We start from the raw sequence: 21,360 nt of genomic DNA, 5'->3' as shown, positions 1-21,360 counted from the left end.
TGATCTAATAACATACTGAATAAGTGTAATTTGCACATACATTGATGCTTTAATCCGACTGTTTCAATTGATTCAATAACATGCTTTATTATACGTCTAATAATTGTTTTCTAGCTCCATTACTAGATTCCATTGCATTGCTTAACAATATTGCTGAATAAAGGTGAATACAGTCAGCATAATAGCTCTTATTCCACTATGCGTCCATGTTTTAATTGCATGCTTTATAAATGCTTTACAAACGGCATATTTATTCATTATTCCACAACAGTGATTCAGGCTAACAACAAAACGAAATTGGTAGCATAGTGGTTACCGTTTCCGCTTTCCAAGTAGAAGGTCGCGAGTTCAATCCCAGCCTCAACCCTTTTTTTTATTTATGTTCTACTCCTAATTAATTTAAATCGTAATCATAAACCGTATTACTCACGACAACCAATTCATAGATCTATTGAAAAGAATAGCATCCTTTCCATCGAAATTAGATAGATGGAGAGGTAACGTTGGTGTAATGTTAAACAACTATGAATGAATTAATCATTCTAACATCTCCTTGAATTAGCTAGAGCTACGGCTGGAAGTGCTGATAGGTTTTCAGATTCAAGCTTTTATTGCTTATTTAGCTGCTCATATGATGTATTCTAGGATAGCTCAGATGGCAAGGCAAGCGGCTGGTGATCGGAAGGTCATGGTTCGAATCCCATTTAACGACATGTGTGTTTGTATGTATGTATGTAATAAATTCGACAGAAATAATGACACAGCAAAATCACTAACGAAAACACACCCTGCTCGTGCCGTTCTTATTTTCGGATTAATTATCCCGTAGTTGAATAATCGTTTAATAAATGTATAATGATGTAATAATTAAACATTATTTCACATGAGAATCAAGCGTCTATATACACTTTTATACCATCACTGTTTAAGGAAGTACAGATGGTCTAATAAACGCTGAATAATCAAAAATTTGATCGAATAAGCTCTGTTACAACTTTTGTAAGTCGAATAAAAGCTTCTCGACATACCTTATTCAACACCAAATATTTCGATGTTGTGGTTGAATAAATTCTCCAGATTTGTGTGAACAAAGCCTGAACAGAAGTTATTATTAAAAATAGTACAAGTATTATTAAGCATGAAGTGGAATAAAATCGTCAAGAAGTCGTTTCTTCAATAGGCAATTGTTTGTTGGGTTGCGCCTACCCTCAACTTGGGCAGTGTTCTTTGGGCGCTTCCACAGTTGTTTTCCGTTCGTACATTGTGTGGCAAGCACAATAATACATGATAATACCATAGAGGTAACTCTAAGACCAGAAGGTCCCGATAAAACGAGCTCAACTTTTTGGCTCAGCTCTGGTAGGTACTATCTTCGGTCCCAAGCTAATCGATGTACCCCTCGAAACATAGGAAAATCCACGAACCCCTCATTTTATCTGTCAAACTTTCATAGTAAATCAAAACAAACATAGTGTAGTACTGGAATTTATACTAGAATGGGATTCGTTAATCGATTTGCTTGGGACCAATCGGCTAGTCAAGCAGTGAGCCAATTTAAAATCGTTAGTTTCGTATTGATTGTTGTTTAATTGTATTAATTGTTGATAATACTTTATGCCGAGGGAAGTCGAAACATTTTCCAATCTGATAATTTCCTTGGTCGGACCGGGAATCGAGCCCAATGGATCATATAAATTTCGAGAAGATTAAAATGACATTTCCTACCACTCGAACTTTACCACGGTGCATTGTTGATTTTTTTAGAACTTCGAGAAAAGAAGGTGATAAGCCTAATAATTTAACCAAAATAACCATAACAGTTTTTATCAAGGTCTTGTTCTTAAAATCTCTAGTAGAAGAATTTCTTAAATCTGCTCGGCTATGTGATTAATTGCCTTTGGTCTTATTATCTTTACCGTCTGAGCTATAGGTGAGGCGCCCTATAGAAACTACAGACGAAAGCTGACGCATAAACGCACAGATTGCAGCTCCTGATATACTACAAAATGAGGTACCGCAGTCTCAAGCTTGCGTCAAGCCAATTGTTTGACTAAAGTAGAGTTAATACCCATTCTATTTAGAATTTTCACAGGAAACCGGATATGAGCGTGGATGTACAGTCATAAAACGCTAAAAATTATACAATGATAATAAACGACATACAAAGGTTTACAATGCCAGATTTTAGGTTTGCGTTATATGCAATTTAATTCTGTGGAAATATCAGAGCAAAGTGTGGTCTAGTGAGAATCCGGGAGCAAGTCCGGAAGTAAGAAGTCAGCTCCATAATATCTACGTAAGAAAAAAGTTAGCGCTCTCCTTTCCATGGTAGATTCTCAGGTGATTCACAACTTTTTGGTCTGCCTGATATTTGTCAATCTACCATTATATAGTCAGTACTTATTTAAGCTTCTCCGTATGTTCATTATTTTCGTGCATAGATATTCTGGAGAGCAACTGTTGAAACACTATTTATTTTAACAAAAACTCGTGACGAATTTTTGCAGTAAATGGCATATTTGAGAAAAAATACACCAGTTAGTTATTCTAGCAATGAATTTTGTGCTATTTATTTTCTTTCGCAACATATGGAAGTTGTAAGTAAATTTATTCAAAAAAATTGTCTTCCCTTTCGACGACTGTAGTTAGACGCTTCCGGAAACTGCAGTATGCACGTTTTAAAATGTTTCGATCCATAGATGTCATCACTGCCTTGATTTTAGCTTTTAGCGACTTAAGTGTGGTGTGAGGGGTTCTATTGGTATCCCGTTGGACGACGCCCTATATATACAAAATAATCCAACGGATTGATATCGGGACTGCTTGGGGGCCAAATTTCTTCCTCCCAAATTTACGAAATATTTTCCGTAAGCCATTTCTGTGCTTTATTAGCAGTATGAGCAGGTGCTCCGTCTTATCACTTTCCCAAGCCTTTTTTAATATTATACACTGTTCTTTCAGACACATTTACCAACCGAATTATTTCTTTCATGCATACTCCGGCGCGCAACAAAGCGACAACGGCTGACAGATTGCTCTCTTGTTTCGACATCTTTACGTTTACCCAACATTGTTTGTTTAAATCTTACACCTAACCAAGGTGGCTACATATAGGTGTTCTAATGTGTCAAATTCGTGATTCAGCCATGTTGGATTTTTGTATGGGACAGCGACCGAGTTTGTTTACAATTTGCTCTAAAACCGCATTTTTCCCCCCCGCGACCTCCTCGCCTATATAGTGACGAAGCTGTATCACCATTTATATACCCACCATGCACCTAACAGTATAAGCTATCCAGTGCTGCCAAATATATCTAAATCATGATGCACAAGCATGAGAAATTACTATTTGAAATTTACTGCAAAAATTCGTCACGCACCCTGTAGATTCGATAATTTTAGACAGTATGGATCATCCTTTGTTCTAGTCAGGTTTTTAAAAACACATTTCTGCATTTCAAAAAACAAAAACCTTCTGGGAATGAACGGGTTAAGTAAACTAAATTAAGCTTTTTTATTGCACTTTAATAAAAAAAATCACTCAGTATTTTGAATACGTATTTCGACTACAATGTGTAGTCATCATCAGTGTCATTCCTACTAAAAAGAATACAATTTAATAAGTGGAATTACATGGGCAATAATCACTTTTTTTTGCCTTTCCAGGAGTAACTTCTCGAGTATGAGGAAAATCGATAGTGTATACTCCTAGACTGAGTAAAGTTTTCCTGAATTTTCCTCAAATTCGAGAAGTTTTTTCTGGTTTTCCACGGCTTTTGCCCGTTTACACTTTCGAGTAAATCCACTTTTGACGAAATCGAGTCGAATCGACTAAATTTTGAGTTGGTCTGATCGACCGTGTACAGAGAGGTACCGCATTCCCAAGTAACAATTTCCAGTTGAAGAAACGCTTTCGTTTTGATTTTGTTCAGTAGCATGTTGAATAATAATTGCACAATGTGTTCACCACAACTTTTATAAAACCCTTGTTTACACTGGTTTGGAGAACCTATACAACTGCAACACAAAGGTGTTGTCTAACGTATTCAGTAAAACGTTTATCCAAAATCAATTTCTTGTTGAAGAAACGCTTCCATTGTGATTTTATTCAACTGCATGCTGAATAATAACTGTACAATTTGTTTATTACAACTTCTGTAAAACTCTTGTTTACACTGGTTTGGAGAACCTGTTCAACTACAGCATTATATGTATACGCGGTATAGGAGTAGAAGCAACTTTTATATAACGTTTATAGATACATATTTAAACTCAAGCTTTATTATTTTGGTGAAAGCTCTTATACAACGTTTGTAGACACTTCTTGACAGCTGCTTTGAAATTTAGTAGATAGTAAACCTGAGAGGCGTTTGTTGCACTCTTTTATGACTCCTAAATAATCATTGTACAGCAAGCGGTGAAAAGCGTTTATAGCACTTTTCAATGACTCCTTAACAACCGGATAGAAGCAACTTTTATACAACGTTTATAGATACATATTTAAACTCAAGCTTTATTATTTTGGTGAAAGCTCTTATACAACGTTTGTAGACACTTATTGACAGCTGCTTTGAAATTTAGTAGAGAGTAAACCTGAGAGGCGTTTGTTGCACTCTTTTATGACTCCTAAATAATCATTGTACAGCAAGCGGTGAAAAGCGTTTATAGCACTTTTCAATGACTCCTTAACAACCGGATAGAAGCAACTTTTATACAACGTTTATAGATACATATTTAAACTCAAGCTTTATTGTTTTGGTGAAAGCTCTAATACAACGTTTGTAGACACCTCCTAACAGCTGCTTCGAAATGTATTAGAGATTGAACCTGAGAGGCGTTTGTTACACTCTTTTATGACTCCTAAATAATCACTATACAGCAAGCGGTGAAAAGCGTTTATAGCACTTTTTAATGACTCCTTAATAACCGTTGTGTAAGTACTCACAATATTCACAGATTAAAATTAGTTTAACAATTGTCGTGGTGCGCCAAAATAATTGCTTGTACAGTTTTTATTAATTTAATTTATTTGTGCACATTGAAAAAATATGTAATGATGCCATAATTCACATTCTGTGATCATGGAGGAAGTAGTAACAAGCATCTGTTTAATCTTTGATTGATATTCTTTCAATTAATCTCTCTAATCATTAATTGAGAGAATTTATCTAGAAATGTTATCGTTGATTATATGATATATGTCTTAAATTAATGTTTGCATTTATTAATAACACCTATATATAATTTACCTCTACTCCACCAAAGGTTTCTCGAAGCAAGATTCGAACTCATGATCCCGGATTGCCAGCCGCTTCTGTTTCCATCTGCTCTATTCTTGAATACATATTTTGATCATATGAGAGAAGTATATCAAGCTCATCTTGAGTGACTTCTCTTGCAGTCGAATAATCATTGCCTTATGGTTATATAAACATGCCTATCACTTGTGCTATTTTTAGCAACAAAATTGTGTTTGGTCGAACGTAAACAATCATTTAAGAGTGCTCCAAGCAGCTTTTGAAGCTTCTAACCAAAAATGCAATACAACTACATTCTTGTTCAACTCTGGAAGCTATTATTCAACGTTTGATCAACTCAGGTGTTGTAAAAGAGCTCCCAATGGTTTGTTTTGATGCGTTTATTCCACATCCTATATGGCTCCTGTCAAACAGTTTAACCGAACGTAAACAATCATTTAAGAGTGCTCCAAGCAGTTTTTGAAGCTTTTAACCAAATGGCAATACAACTACATTCATGTACAACTCTGGAAGCTATTATTCAACGTTTGATCAACTCAGGTGTTGTATAAGAGCTCCCAATGGTTTGTTTTGATGCGTTTATTTCTCATTCTATATAGCTCTTGTCAATCAGTTTAACAAAGGTGCTATAAAAGTTATCGTAGGTCTTATAAAGCATATAGTTAAACCGAACGTAAACAATCATTTAAGAGTGCTCCAAGCTGCTTTTGAAGCTTCTAACCAAAAATGCAATACAACTACATTCTTGTTCAACTCTGGTAGCTATTATTCAACGTTTGATCAACTCAGGTGTTTTATAAGAGCTCCCAATGGTTTGTTTTGATGCGTTTATTTCGCGTTCTATATAGCTCTTGTCAATCAGTTTAACAAAGGTGCTATAAAAGTTATCGTAGGTCTTATAAAGCATATAGTTAAACCGAACGTTAACAATCATTTAAGAGTGCTCCAACAGCTTTTAAAAATTTTAATCAAATGGCAATACAACTACATTCTTGTTCAACTCTGGAAGCTATTATTCAACGTTTGATCAACTCAGGTGTTGTAAAAGAGCTCCCAATGGTTTGTTTTGATGCGTTTATTCCACATCCTATATGGCTCCTGTCAAACAGTTTAACCGAACGTAAACAATCATTTAAGAGTGCTCCAAGCAGTTTTTGAAGCTTTTAACCAAATGGCAATACAACTACATTCATGTACAACTCTGGAAGCTATTATTCAACGTTTGATCAACTCAGGTGTTGTATAAGAGCTCCCAATGGTTTGTTTTGATGCGTTTATTTCTCATTCTATATAGCTCTTGTCAATCAGTTTAACAAAGGTGCTATAAAAGTTATCGTAGGTCTTATAAAGCATATAGTTAAACCGAACGTAAACAATCATTTAAGAGTGCTCCAAGCTGCTTTTGAAGCTTCTAACCAAAAATGCAATACAACTACATTCTTGTTCAACTCTGGAAGCTATTATTCAACGTTTGATCAACTCAGGTGTTGTATAAGAGCTCCCAATGGTTTGTTTTGATGCGTTTATTTCGCGTTCTATATAGCTCTTGTCAATCAGTTTAACAAAGGTGCTATAAAAGTTATCGTAGGTCTTATAAAGCATATAGTTAAACCGAACGTAAACAATCATTTAAGAGTGCTCCAACAGCTTTTAAAAATTTTAATCAAATGGCAATACAACTACATTCTTGTTCAACTCTGGAAGCTATTATTCAACGTTTGATCAACTCAGGTGTTGTAAAAGAGCTCCCAATGGTTTGTTTTGATGCGTTTATTCCACATCCTATATGGCTCCTGTCAAACAGTTTAACCGAACGTAAACAATCATTTAAGAGTGCTCCAAGCAGTTTTTGAAGCTTTTAACCAAATGGCAATACAACTACATTCTTGTTCAACTCTGGAAGCTATTATTCAACGTTTGATCAACTCAGGTGTTTTATAAGAGCTCCCAATTGTTTGTTTTGATGCGTTTATTCCACGTTCTGTATAGCTCTTGTGAATCAGTTTAACTAAGGTGCTATAAAAGTTATCGTAGGTCTTATAAAGCATATAGTTAAACCGAACGTAAACAATCATTTAAGAGTGCTCCAACAGCTTTTAAAACTTTTAATCAAATGGCAATACAACTACATTCTTGTTCAACTCTGGAAGCTATTATTCAACGTTTGATCAACTCAGGTGTTGTAAAAGAGCTCCCAATGGTTTGTTTTGATGCGTTTATTCCACATCCTATATGGCTCCTGTCAAACAGTTTAACCGAACGTAAACAATCATTTAAGAGTGCTCCAAGCAGTTTTTGAAGCTTTTAACCAAATGGCAATACAACTACATTCATGTACAACTCTGGAAGCTATTATTCAACGTTTGATCAACTCAGGTGTTGTATAAGAGCTCCCAATGGTTTGTTTTGATGCGTTTATTTCTCATTCTATATAGCTCTTGTCAATCAGTTTAACAAAGGTGCTATAAAAGTTATCGTAGGTCTTATAAAGCATATAGTTAAACCGAACGTAAACAATCATTTAAGAGTGCTCCAAGCTGCTTTTGAAGCTTCTAACCAAAAATGCAATACAACTACATTCTTGTTCAACTCTGGAAGCTATTATTCAACGTTTGATCAACTCAGGTGTTGTATAAGAGCTCCCAATGGTTTGTTTTGATGCGTTTATTTCGCGTTCTATATAGCTCTTGTCAATCAGTTTAACAAAGGTGCTATAAAAGTTATCGTAGGTCTTATAAAGCATATAGTTAAACCGAACGTAAACAATCATTTAAGAGTGCTCCAACAGCTTTTAAAAATTTTAATCAAATGGCAATACAACTACATTCTTGTTCAACTCTGGAAGCTATTATTCAACGTTTGATCAACTCAGGTGTTGTAAAAGAGCTCCCAATGGTTTGTTTTGATGCGTTTATTCCACATCCTATATGGCTCCTGTCAAACAGTTTAACCGAACGTAAACAATCATTTAAGAGTGCTCCAAGCAGTTTTTGAAGCTTTTAACCAAATGGCAATACAACTACATTCTTGTTCAACTCTGGAAGCTATTATTCAACGTTTGATCAACTCAGGTGTTTTATAAGAGCTCCCAATTGTTTGTTTTGATGCGTTTATTTCACGTTCTGTATAGCTCTTGTGAATCAGTTTAACTAAGGTGCTATAAAAGTTATCGTAGGTCTTATAAAGCATATAGTTAAACCGAACGTAAACAATCATTTAAGAGTGCTCCAACAGCTTTTAAAACTTTTAATCAAATGGCAATACAACTACATTCTTGTTCAACTCTGGAAGCTATTATTCAACGTTTGATCAACTCAGGTGTTTTATAAGAGCTCTCAATTGTTTGTTGGGTTGTTTGCGGATGTAGCTGTAGCCGGTATTTTTTTTTCCTACACGGCGAATGAGAACGACTCCAATTTGAGCTTAGTTCACTCATAATCGCCAAAAGTGCAGGAACTTGACGAAAATTTTGTTCAGTCTCGGAGTAGTACCAGTAGACTGAGTGAATCCAATCTTTACTTTTCTCAAATTGGGAATACATGAGGCAAATTAACTCATCGCTGAGTTCCTGCACTTCTGGCGATTATGAGTGAACTAAACACAAATTTGAGCCGTTCTCATTCGCCGTGTGGATTTCTTGATACCTGCTTTTGGTAATAAAGGTTCCATTTGTGGTCAGTTTTCTTACTACGAAAGATCAGGCAGCTAGGAATTGGGAAAAGGGGATACCAGCTACAACTCCATCCGCAAACAACGGTACCTCTTACACAGAGAAACGTTCGTACAGCTGCCAATTCCTAGCTGCCTGATCTTTGATAGTAAGAATTCTGACCATAAATGGTACACGGCCGAATAGAACGACCAAAAATTTGAGTTTAGTTCACTCATAATCGCCAAAAAGTAAATTTGTCTCTGGTTTCCTGTGGAAAACCTCAAAAATCTGCCGGAAAATGAGAAAAGTTGACGACAACCTTACTCATTCTAGGAGTAGTATTAATATAGACTGAGTGAATCCAATCTTTTTTTTTTCTCATATCCGGGTAGTTTTTCCTGGACAAATCTGGAAATACATAAGGCAAATTTACTCATCGTTGAGTTCCTGCACTTTATGTGACTTATAAGTTAACTAAACTCAAATTTGGGTCATTCTCATTCGCCGTGTACCTATATTACCAAAAACCAAGGGCCTTGTTGTGCAAGTCAAAACGATGCGTTTTTTGTATAAAAAATTTTGCCGTTTCGACTTGCGACTTGGTATTAAGAAATCCAGAAAAATTCCATCCGCAAACAACGGTACCTCTCTGTACGTCACGAAAGCTCGCACCAGACCACCCCCTGCTTGCATTGACAAACGCTTGCTCCAAAAGCTCACGCTCAGATATGGAACGAACATTTTCCAAGCGTTTCCAAATTTCTCCAATGCCTGAGAATGTGCCGCCAAACACCGTCAATGTGTTGCAGATTGTATGAAAAAATGTTACGATAGATAGGCATGTATAGGTTTCAGTCTCGTGCTAGATGTCAAAAACAGCAAAACACTTGATTAATGGCGAATATATTTTGGAGCAGAAATTTTACCAGTGAAAATTTTGTACGGAAAAGTCGAACGAAATTGCAACCCCACAGCAGTCGGTGGTGGAAAATCGTTCGCTCGAGATGGAACTGGTGAAGGTAGGAGCGGATTAAGTGTGAAAAAGCTCTCCGAATGTTTGTTATTGTTGCGTGTTTTTTGCTTTCGGAGCAAGAATCTTGTTTTTGATTGACGAGATGGCGCTGAAGTTGTATTGCTATTTTGTTTCCGACAGGAACGATTCTGGATGCTAATCCAACGGGATGTTGGACTTATTCCGGAGCATATTATAAACATATTGGAATTTTGCGGCTATTCCGCGAATTGCGCTCTAGAAGCGATCAATGATGAGAGGTTGAAAATTATCGAGCGGGAAGCGAAAGGTGAGTATAGGGTATGACGGGGGAAATGAGAAATGTTCGAGGTTTTGGACAGAATGGCTTCTTTATGTTTGGTAGTTCAAATAATCATGACGTTACTGAAATGATTAATTAATTGAATATACAGGTAGTATATAATATATATTGAATATATATATAATAGAATACTTCATAGGAATACCATGCCATAGATTTATCGGGAGGTAGCATTAAAAATGTATTCTTTTTCAAAATATATTTAGGGTGGTACTCTCACCCCGGGTGACCTTCTTGTCCCTAGTTTAGATTAAAAGGTAGAGGGTAGAACGGGGCAAGATCGTCACCCTAAGGTTACAATCTTTTGTATATGTAATAATCGCAATAAATACATCAACATTTTGTCTGTCCTAGCTATTTAATGTCTTCTCTAGCTCCCTAGGGTTAATATAGTTCAATGTATTCAAATTTGTCTATTTTTTAGATTTAAAAAAGTAACTTTTTTCATATTTGTTTATACAATGAATTTACTAGTTCATCAATGCAATTAATATGTTGGCCTTTTTGATTCTTTGATTTGGTTGCAACAATTTTGCAGATTTTCCTATATTCTTAAATCAAGTTTCTTGTCTTGTGATAAATATTCAGTCAAAAGGTTTATCGCCATCTCAAATTTCCAGGATAAGTTTATTAAAACGTTACAAGACTACATACAACCATGCAAATTATCTGAATTTTGGCCACTATCCACCAACAATAACTCAAATGGCAGTACCATTTAAGGCATAGAATGGTTCAGATGATATCCTCTGTTCCTAATTCTTACAGAAATTCCCCAAATCCTTCGCATTCCGGCTAGCGATGAGGAGCAAATGAAAAAGTATTTCGGTAAATTTTACCGCAATCCGCAAAACTTCCACATCCTGAGCGGCGAGGCGCAGCAAATCAAAATGATGGGCGTCTATCTTCGCCAGAAAGGCATCGGTAGTTACATGAAGCTTGATGAATTGTCTCGAATGAGAGACCGCCGACGGAAGGAAGTGGCCCCCACCGCCACCGAAGCAGGCGGCGGCACCCTCGAGGAACAGGCTCGCTTGCTGGCCGAGCGAATCCATACGTTCTACTTCAATCGGTATTTATCATGTCCCTATTTTAATACTCATGTTTTGACATCTTCTCTTTCATCTAGCTGCGATGGCTCACCGACGAATGTGGAATTCTGCAACATGGTGAGCGCGGTGCAGGTTGCAGTCGAAATCGGTGAGGACGGTAATTTGGTCGGGCACGTCACGTGTCCACTGTGTCAAATGGAGAAGAAGCTGCGTGTTTCGCAGGATCGAACCGGCCATTGGGTGCTGGCAAACATTGTATCCCACATGAACCGCCATCTAACGGCCATGTGCAATCCCAACGCAAACCAAGTGGAAGATCCCAACTCGGCCAAGAAGGTCAAGTTGGAACCGCTGGACTTGGATGATTCCTCCTCCCAGTACGGTGCAAATCCGTACGGGTTTACGATGAGTTTGACCTGAACTGAAATTACTGTTATTCCGTGGAATGTACAGCAATTCTTAACCTGTAAGTACATTTAACATTTATAGCTAGTATCTGTATTCTGATTTTCTTCTGGTACCAAATCCATGAATTCGAATTGGATAATTCTTTAATCCGAACATTTCCCTTATAGGAAGGTTGTAAATGCTCATTTTGCATAAAAATATGATTTGAAATCATTAAATTAAAAGATGTTTTGATCACATGTTTTTCTTGTAAGTTATAAGAAGAGTTTGCAAATTATGTGTTTGACAAATAAAACCTGTTCATTTTGTTTTCTAAGAGTCACAATCAGCGATTTTATGAAGTGAGGAGTGATAACTGTTAAAATCGCTGGTTGCGTCTATCAGGAAGCGAAATGGGCAGGTTTTATGTGTCAAACACATAATTTGCAACATCTTCTTGTAACTACAAAATATGCTCAAAACATGATCTCATAATTCCGAAAAACGTGTTTTATCGGAAGTGAGTATTTGCCATCTATTTATTGAAAAACAACATTCATATACCTATTTGAGAACCCACAACTTTATTCATCACTATCATACTGACAGTTGACATCCCTCATCTGGTTGTTCATATGGTCCATGTTTTTTTGATTTTCCAAATGTTGATTTAAATGCCTCATATAGACATCCAGATCATCCTCCTCACTATCGTCCTGCTGCATTTCGCCACCGTCGTCGTCCTCGTTCCTCAAAACGCCATCTCTCGAGTCCTCCGTATCGAAATACCTCTCCTGTTCATCCTGTTCCAAAATGTCCAAATTATCGTACTCCATGCTTTCGTCAACCTTGGAGTAATCAAATTCAGCATCTTCGCCGGAAATAAATTTCGAATACATAGTCCCCAGGAACTCGTCCCGTAGCAAATCTCGCTCGCCCGCAGTCATCAAATTGACTGGAATGGAAAATTTCTTATTCCGTTGCTTGGCTTCCCTTTCCTGCTGCACGTTCTTCTGCCGTTCCTCTTCTTCCAGGTCAAAGTTTCCCCACTGAGCTCTGGAAAATCCAGGCGAATCCGGCGGCTTCTCCTTGTAGCTGTGCTCATCCTCATCTGGTTCATCCTGTTGCTTTTCCTCACTCTCCTGTTCTTTTTTCAACGACTCAGTGTTTTCCTTATCCATCCCGTTGAACAGTATCGCTACCAAGCTATCGTTTTTCGTTCCGGCAGCGTCCCGCGCTTTCTTCTCCTGCTCAGTCAAATACTGTCCCACCAATTGGTCATACAACAGGGGCTCCCTTTGCATCATTTCCGTTTCTTTGAAATAATTGCCCTCGTGGACCAGCTGTTTCAATGCGGCGTACCGTCGATTGCGAACTTCCTGCTCTCTACCTCCGTGGTGAGATTTTCGAATCTTGCTCAAATAGTAGTCCACTTCATACCGTTCGTCCGGACTGTAGCAACTTGTTTGCTGCTCTTGCTCGAAGAACCGTAAGTGATTCTCTTTGATAAAATTCCCAAACCGAGCAAGGAAAGTTGTGTGGCTTTTTTCCAGGACCTGTTTCACGATTTGCAACTTTTCGCCGGTTGTAAGTTCGGGATCATTGATTTGTTGGCTTTTGTAGAACACCTTCGGATCACGGCAAATGTGATCAATCAGGTCGGCTTCCAACACCGGTTCCAGAGCGTCCTGGACGGGCGCCGACGCTGGTGTGTCGCCGTTTGTTATGGGATCTTGCATGGTCATTTATCAACACGATCTGAAAAGGGATTCATTGGTTTTATCATTAACGCACTGAGACAACTTTAAACTAACTCGAACATTAAACTACCATGAAAAGAAATCATTAAATGTAGAAAATCTAGAATTTTATCACAATCTGTTATTATAACTTTTAAACTGCACATACGTGAGCCCGTGATGTGTTTACAAAGCAGATTGACGACGTGCGCCATGTTAGCCTTTTTCGGGATAAGCGATACACACTGGAAACAAGCTGTTTTAATTTTGTACACGTACACTCAAATAAATTTTCAAACAAATATTGTTGGTTGCAACTAGAGTCGGTGTTCAGTTGAACTCGCATCCCTAATAAAAATAACCATAAAAGAGAGCTTAACGACGTGTTTGGGGTATCATCCAGACCATTTGTGAGATAGTTTACCCATCCGGGATACAGTTCGTTTATGGTATTTGTTTATTAGGGATCACGGTTTTCGAAAGATTCCCTTTCTTTTCACTTGGCAACAGAGGACTTTTACATCAACTTCAAATGACTTCTAGCGAGAAAAAAAAATAGCGGCTGTAGTAAATCCTTATATCAGTAATTTTGTCAAATTATCTTATCAAAAAATAGAAGAAATTCTCATTACTGATCATTACCAAACTTATCCCATGACAATTTTATGCTCAGTGCGTGATTATGATAATTTTTTCAAATATATTTTATATTTTATTGCATTACCTTTCGTGGACCTTTCATAGCATCGTAATGTTTGTTTTCTTTGCACGATAGGTAGCCGGTTTGACAGTTCAATAGGTAGACTTGGCTTCACTCTTGGCGTGACTCATTATACACCGACTCTAGTTGCAACCTGTTGCAACTAGAAATACTCAGAAGGAGAGAAGGGCGGAGAAAACAAAATGCAATTCGGCAGCAGGGATTTGCACACATGACTTTTACTTTTGATTCGATTTACGTGCAAAATAATAACTGAGTGCATCGCAATATTTTGCACATTTCTTTGTGCTATTAGTTGACCAACTAAGATCAAATATGGAGGCCTCCCTTAGCTCAGCCGGTAAAGGCGCAGCTACAAAGCAACACCATGCTGGAGGTGGCTGGGTTCGATTCCCGGGCCGGTCTAGGAATTTTTCAGGCTGGAAAATGTCTCGACTTCCCTGGGCATAGAAGTATGATTGGACTTGCCACACAATTATACCAATGCAAAAATGGTACAGGCATCGAAAGCTCTCAATTAATAACTGTGGAAGTGCATCTAGAACACTAAGTTGAGAGCACACAATAAGCTAATATGCGATATGCAATAAGCTTGAAATGCGCAGAAGAAGAAGAAGATCACATAATCAATAGAGTTAGAATATTGTTTTGATTCAAATAACTAGATGACTTTGAGAAGCACACGAAACATAAAGGTGATTGAATTTCTGTTCGATTGCAATACTCTCAAATTTAATCTAGTACGAATTAGAAATCCTCCGAATAATTCTAATAGGAATGTTCGATTGGCTCAGATTTTGACAGTTTATTTGGCTCAAAACATTCTCTCCGCCTATCTCTCCCTCTGAGTATTTCTAGTTGCAACTGAAACTGGACCAAAGATGAATACTAAGATGAAACTGTCGGAAGACAAACTTTCTATTTTAGTGCCCTCTTTCACGGTCCCTTACATCCAATGAATACCCTCCGTATTCAAGGTAATTTTGTAGTTTTGCTGCCACCCCCCGGATAGAGATGATATTTTGCGCTCATTTTTATCAAAACAAACACACCAAAATCAGAGATGTCCCATTTTTTAATTAGGGGAAAAGTTGGCTTCGGCAATACCTTAACCTATTATCGTCAGGGGTAAACAACGTTCTTGAGAGCTCAATTTTGGCATGTAGATACATTGTGTTTCAGAGCAACTATTGACCAAATTTGAGTGCTCTAAGACTTTGTTTACCCCCTGACGATAATAGGTTAAGGTATTGCCGAAGCCAACTTTTCCCCTACTCGATTAACAACTAATCGATTATTTTTTGTTCGTTGTGCTGCCATTTTTTCCAGAAATGAGAGTGCAGCACATGTTTGAAACGATCGGTGATGATCCTCTGGCGATGTTAATGCTTATATCGGCATGATATAACCGACTACAAATATTTTACTTTTCGGTTCGTCAATTATTCGAATGAAAATCGGCCATCACTAGATGAATGTGAAACGTCATTTCAAATATAAGGACCGTATATAAATAATGATACAATTTGAAAGGGACCGGGCTAATCACAAATTACGTCCCCACGGTAACTGAAATAAACACGAGTGTTCACCGGTTGACTGGACTGCTAAAAAAATGCAAAAAGTGTGATAAAAGTGCTCGTTTACGTCAAATCGTTTTGTTGTCTTCGGAGCACTTATTTCTTGCTCCATAAGGAATAACAAAAGAAAACAAAACGATTTGACATATACGTGCATTTTTATCCTCGCTTTTATCACACTTTTTAATAAGTGAAAACGCGCTTATTTGTCTAGTTTGGGGGGATATGTGTAATAATTTTTTGGCATTTATTGACGGTGCGGTAAGGTCCATGGATGGGTTTGTATTGTCTGTCAACTTAACGTGGAATGTATCGTGAATTGGTAGCCTGTTAATTAATGATTACCAATTAACGATATATTCCACCTAAAGTTGACCGACAATACAAAACCATCCATGGACCTCACTGACCTCGTTACTGACTACCACGAGGACAACCATAACCATTATCATTAAAATTCTCAAACCATAAGTAAAAAGGTTCTTACACAGAGAAAACAGACATAACACTCGCAAGTTGTTCATCGAACAAGCATTTAACGAACAATTTAAAAGTATCGTAGTTGGTAGTACCGCCACCTATGGTGCGCATAGTCAATTCCCTTGCGTTTGACGTTTACACACTACCGCCATCTGTTCAGCGTTGGCCTCTCACCCCAGCAAGCCTGGGTACAATCCCAGTCGGCGCCGCCGGGATGTTCTGAGGCATAACATCTCTGATCACGCCTTCCTTCGGATGGGAAGTAAAGCCGTTGGTCCCCGGTTCATGAGTTGATGGGTCGATAGGTAGGGTCCAGGTGTGGGAGCTGCCTCTCTGGTGTCGGTAGCATTGGTGCTCAGCACGGAAAACAAGATCGACGGAAAAAACAAACTAAAGGAAAAAAAAAAAAAATCTGTTCAGCGTAGTGCCCACCACAGCCCGCATAAACGCGAACCATAAATTGACCTTACCTAAAATGGTTAAAAATTGTTTATAATCCCTGCTAAACTTTAACTGAAATGGTTATGGAACTTTACATGAACGTTTAATGATAAAGTTTCAACCTTATGTATTATGGTTTTTTGGAACTGGACCTTACAAATAATGGGTTGTTAAGAACCATTACCATTCCAAATTCTTGTTTTCTCCATACATTTTCAGAAAGAGAACTATATAAGAACGTTTTTACTCATGATTTGAGAACATTAATGGTAATGGTTATGGTAGTCAGTAAGGTCCATTAATGGTTTTGTATTATCGCTCAACTTTACGTGGAATATATCGTGAATTGGTAATCAGTAAATTACAGGCAACCAATTCGCGATATATTCCACATAAAGTTGATCGATGTTACAAAACCATTCGTGGACCTTACTGACTACCATAACCATTACCATTAATGTTCTCAAATCATAAGTAAAACGTTCTTATATAGTTCTCTTTCTGAAAATGTATGGAGAAAACAAGAATTTGGAATGGTAATGGTTCTTAACAACCCATTATTTGTAAGGTCCAGTTCCAAAAAACCATAATACATAAGGTTGAAACTTTATCATTAAACGTTCATGTAAAGTTCCATAACCATTTCAGTTAAAGTTTAGCAGGGATTATAAACAATTTTTAACCATTTTAGGTAAGGTCAATTTATGGTTCGCGTTTATGCGGGAGTGTACTCAACAGATGGAGATAATGTTTTAGCGACGATGTTTTACAGTGAGAAATATTCAATGTGTTATGTATGTTTGTCTGTGGTTCTTATATACTTCTCTTTCCGAAAATGTATAGAGAAAACAAGAATTTTTAATGCTAATGGTTCTTAACAATCCATTATTTGCAAGGTTCACTTCCAAAAAAACTATAATAGGGGAAATGGACGTAATGTCGGCCTAAATTCCCCTAATTTGGGCCCATGCATAAATTTTGCAATCGACTAAATTTTCAATAGCGACCAAAAATATCCATTAGTACCAGCCCACTCACGCGTTCATCTAGATAAAATTGATAATTAGCAGATTTTTAGCGATGAGCCCAATCTTAAGGGCCTCCCACATTAGATCCGTTTGCGTTGCGTTGACGTAAATTCGACAGTTAAACAATAGATTTAGCTGTCACTTTGCCGCAACGCGTCCGATCCGGATCTTATGTGCGTGGGCCATAGGCTACCATTAGAGTCATTTCCCCTACATAAGGTTAAAATTTTATCACAAAAACGTCAGTTAAGGTTAAGCAGGGATTATAAACAATTTTTAAACTTTTTCGGTAAGGTCAAGCAATGGTTCGCATTTATGCGGGTTCTTGTGTGTGAATAGTTTAGGTACAAATCAGTTCAGATCTGTGGAAAATCGTAAAAAAAAGACAATTACCGATGAAAATTGGCAAGATGTTCAATGCAAAAATCCTTATTCAGAAACAAACGGTTTGGTTGACGTTTTCTATCGATCTCGCCTGGCACCCTGCACATCGGTGGTGCATTTAAAAAGTGTATTCCCTTGAAGAAGAAAAAGAAGAAAAAATAAATAAAATGTATACACTATTGAATAATTTCAATGTTGCTTGAGTGTCGGGAAATAATTATTTTATAAAAAAAATAAAGATTTTACTAAAATAATTTGATTGCAAAATAAATGCAATTTAAGATCGCACTAGTATTTACAAATCAAAATTGGCACTCGTGAAGAATAGAAGAACTATGAAAGTGATGACGGTTTCAAAATTTTCCACGGGGAAGTATACGAGTGCAATATTAAAATGCTTTTATTTTGCAAATGGAGCATTTCAGGCATAACCTTTGATAACGGCACAAAAGCATTTGTAAACAAACTTTCTAAGGCCTTTTACACGCGAACCAAAGTACACCCACGCAAACCAATACCACTTCCGGACAGGTGATAGTTGCTCCTATCCGATGATGTTGTTGGTTCACGTGGGCGTACTTTGGTTCGCGTGTAAAGGGCCTTAGAAAGTTTGTTTACAAATGCTTTTGTGCCGTTATCAAATATTATGCCTGATTTTATTTAAATCTGGTTGCTGCTACAGTGGTAGAATAGCTGAAATCTATGTATACACCTGAAAATCTGAAAAGAAATTATTTTTTCTATATTATTTGTCTATTGAGTAGTCCTTAAGTTTTCTACTAACGTACACACTTAATCTAGCTCGGTAAAATCTCCAACAGCCGATTACCTCTGCATTTACTTTTGCTGATATCTCTGCACAATATCAGTTTGTTAGCTGATATCTCAGCAAAATGTTATTTGTTAGCTGAGTCTCGGCAATTGTTTTACTGAATCTCAGCAGAATAAATTGCAGAACTACCTGGCTGTTGGAATCTCGGCGAAAAAATTTAAGTGTGTAGCATTAACCAGATTTGAATAAAATGCTCCATTTGCAAAATATAAGCATTTTAAGATTGAACTCGTATACCTCACAGTGAATCCATCATCACTTTCATAGTTCTTCTACTCTCCACGAGTATCAACTTTAATTTGCCAATACCTTACCGTTCAAAATTTCAAAACCATCATCACTTGCATAGTTAATCTATTCTCCACGTGGGCCAGCTTCGATGTGGGAAAAGGTACACTGATAAATTGAACTATTCCCATTTTGCTTGAAATTTAATCAATTTGACATTAAACTCAGTTTAATCATATCGAATGATTAAAACATAAGCATCTGATATTAATCCCAGTTTAATCATGGTTGATTAGATTGTAGATTATCTTTTTTTGAATAAATTTTAATCATTTTAGATTCTATTTTAATAATTTTTGATTGAATTTTAATCTTTTTTGATTATACATCAGTATTCAAAAAGAATTAAATTTAATACTGGAAAGATTATTTCGATTTTAATCATGCATGACTATTGCCGAAGTAATCATGGCTCGGACTCAATAAGGTGAAGCGGGAAACTGCATACTTTTTAAGCTTTTATGATTTAATTTATCTTTGAGTGTAGTTAGGTTTTTTTTTCGTGTAAGGTAGCGCACAATTTATATCGTTGTGCTATTTTCCAGTAGGACAACATGGCCGAATCCATCAGCCGGCGTGACACTTCTTCCCGTCAACTCGACAACAAGAAAAGTCACAACAAACACCCCCGCATCATTCCCCCGCCGCTCGTCTGGCCCAAAAGCAGTCCATCCTTGTGACGGTGTGCGTGTGTTGCCCACATCTGGATGAGCAATATAAGCAAAAAAGGCGAGTGGTGAGCGTTTTAATACAACTCCGCGTTTGCTTTTGAGGGCATATTTATCGCATATTTTTTCTTGAATGAAAAACCTCACGCTTGTGGCAGCAAATCGACGCGATTACGTATATGCTGCTGGCTTGCTGCGAGTGCAGAAAAATTTCCATCGATCGCAACGGCTGGAGGAAAACCAGCTACTTCACCTGCTGATAGGCGCGATGCAGAACTCCTTCTCATTTCCCGCGGCCCCAAACCCGGCGGTTAACGAAAAATATCGACGGAAGTACCGTAGGCTCAAGCGGATCATGAAGAATCTCGTCTTTGTAAGTAGCGTGTGCGCTTGGGTAGCTTCACTGTCCGTGCAGAAGGGCGTATTGGAAAGTGTAATTATATTTCAAATTTCAGGAAAATGCTGCGCTCTGTGATCACGTTGCCCAGATCCAGGAGAATATTTTGCTGGTGAAAGAGGAGCGACGGTATCTGCTGAAAAAGCTGCTGGAACACGAGAATGATATGGAGACGCAAATGGGAAGGCCATGTAGTAAATTGAATGAATTGATAGCCAATAGCTTACCTCCAAAACGACAGTACAAAAAGCGAACTGTAACCGATGGTAGTGCTGCCGATTCAGCGACCAAAGGAAAGGGTCAAACTAGAAAAGGTAGGGCCAATGCTAGTGCAACCGCTACCGATAAGAGTTCCGCCAAGAAGAATATGTCACTGAGCCAATTAGGCCATCCGACTTACCCAATGACAGTGGCCGGATTCACTATTTATAATCTAGGTGAAATTGTGGCCGATCGACCCAGGTACAATACCGAATATACGATCTATCCATCAGGCTATACGGTTACCCGCCCTTACGGTCACCTGAAGGATCCCTTGAAGAAATGCATTTACACGTGCCGTGTCCTGAACAATGGCGATTCTCCACGGTTTGAAATTATTCCGGAAAACGATACCGAGCTCACCATAACGGGGAACTCGACCGATGCGTGCCACTCTACCCTGCTTCAGTGTATCAATGCGTCGCTCGATTGCCGCAACATCGACGGGAGGCCGTCCGGGGATTGGTTCTTCGGGTTGTCGCACCCGACCATATGCAGTTTGCTGCAAAGTTTTCCCAGCTCGAAACGATGCGTCAACTACAAGGGCATCAAGAAGGAAAATTTCGCCAACATGGACAAGGAGAACGATCCGACGTTGAACTATGACGCACTGCAGAGGCACATAACGATTTCGGCGTACCATACGATGCCGGAGATCAAGGAGGAACCGCCGGACGAGCTACTGGACCATTCCGATGGGAATTCGTTCAGTTTATCTTAGGGATGCCATGGCGATTAGCTAACTGATATAATCTGAGTTGAATGTATTGACGAGCGTATGCGAGTGAATAAAGAGAAGACTTTTATGTATGAAATATGGTGTGGTTTCTATGCTCTGGGATAATCATAACTGACGGT

The 21,360-nt window shown here is 37.9% G+C and overlaps 3 protein-coding genes across 3 annotated transcripts; 2 read left to right on the top strand and 1 right to left on the bottom strand.

Moving 5' to 3' along the window:
- Positions 1 to 9,812: 9,812 nt before the first annotated feature.
- Positions 9,813 to 11,778, top strand: LOC135696984 (uncharacterized). The gene is made up of 4 exons (XM_065216526.1): positions 9,813 to 9,929; positions 10,064 to 10,211; positions 11,013 to 11,316; positions 11,374 to 11,778. The coding sequence occupies exons 1-4, from the start codon at positions 9,915 to 9,917 to the stop codon at positions 11,714 to 11,716; spliced, it is 810 nt and encodes a 269-aa protein (XP_065072598.1). The 5' UTR covers positions 9,813 to 9,914; the 3' UTR covers positions 11,717 to 11,778.
- A 472-nt stretch (positions 11,779 to 12,250) lies between these two features.
- LOC135696983 (coiled-coil domain-containing protein 97) lies at positions 12,251 to 13,582 on the bottom strand. The gene is made up of 2 exons (XM_065216525.1): positions 13,514 to 13,582; positions 12,251 to 13,441 (listed from the first exon to the last, which is right to left on the bottom strand). The coding sequence occupies exon 2, from the start codon at positions 13,426 to 13,428 to the stop codon at positions 12,268 to 12,270; it is 1,161 nt and encodes a 386-aa protein (XP_065072597.1). The 5' UTR covers positions 13,429 to 13,441; positions 13,514 to 13,582; the 3' UTR covers positions 12,251 to 12,267.
- Positions 13,583 to 19,879: 6,297 nt separating this feature from the next.
- Positions 19,880 to 21,320, top strand: LOC135696981 (transforming growth factor beta regulator 1). Its single transcript, XM_065216524.1, has 2 exons — positions 19,880 to 20,217; positions 20,300 to 21,320. The coding sequence occupies exons 1-2, from the start codon at positions 19,978 to 19,980 to the stop codon at positions 21,221 to 21,223; spliced, it is 1,164 nt and encodes a 387-aa protein (XP_065072596.1). The 5' UTR covers positions 19,880 to 19,977; the 3' UTR covers positions 21,224 to 21,320.
- The last annotated feature ends 40 nt before the right edge of the window (positions 21,321 to 21,360 follow it).

This window comes from Ochlerotatus camptorhynchus, unplaced genomic scaffold (assembly GCF_037179485.1).
Source record: "Ochlerotatus camptorhynchus isolate MF236.1 unplaced genomic scaffold, CSIRO-AGI_Acam_v1.1 ptg000064l, whole genome shotgun sequence".
NCBI lineage: Eukaryota > Metazoa > Arthropoda > Insecta > Diptera > Culicidae > Ochlerotatus > Ochlerotatus camptorhynchus.
Note: the sequence above shows the minus strand (reverse complement) of the source record. Positions and strands in the feature narration are given on the sequence as shown.

What these genes read in the sequence shown, in the direction of transcription:
- LOC135696981 (XM_065216524.1), top strand. Translation starts at nt 19,978, where the DNA reads ATGAAAAACCTCACGCTTGTGGCAGCAAATCGACGCGATTACGTATAT. An exon ending in TCATGAAGAATCTCGTCTTT is followed by an intron (nt 20,218 to 20,299) that starts GTAAGTAGCGTG and finishes TTCAAATTTCAG; the next exon opens with GAAAATGCTGCGCTCTGTGA.
- LOC135696983 (XM_065216525.1), bottom strand. Translation starts at nt 13,428, where the DNA reads ATGACCATGCAAGATCCCATAACAAACGGCGACACACCAGCGTCGGCG.
- LOC135696984 (XM_065216526.1), top strand. An exon ending in TATCGAGCGGGAAGCGAAAG is followed by an intron (nt 10,212 to 11,012) that starts GTGAGTATAGGG and finishes TAATTCTTACAG; the next exon opens with AAATTCCCCAAATCCTTCGC. An exon ending in CATACGTTCTACTTCAATCG is followed by an intron (nt 11,317 to 11,373) that starts GTATTTATCATG and finishes TCTTTCATCTAG; the next exon opens with CTGCGATGGCTCACCGACGA.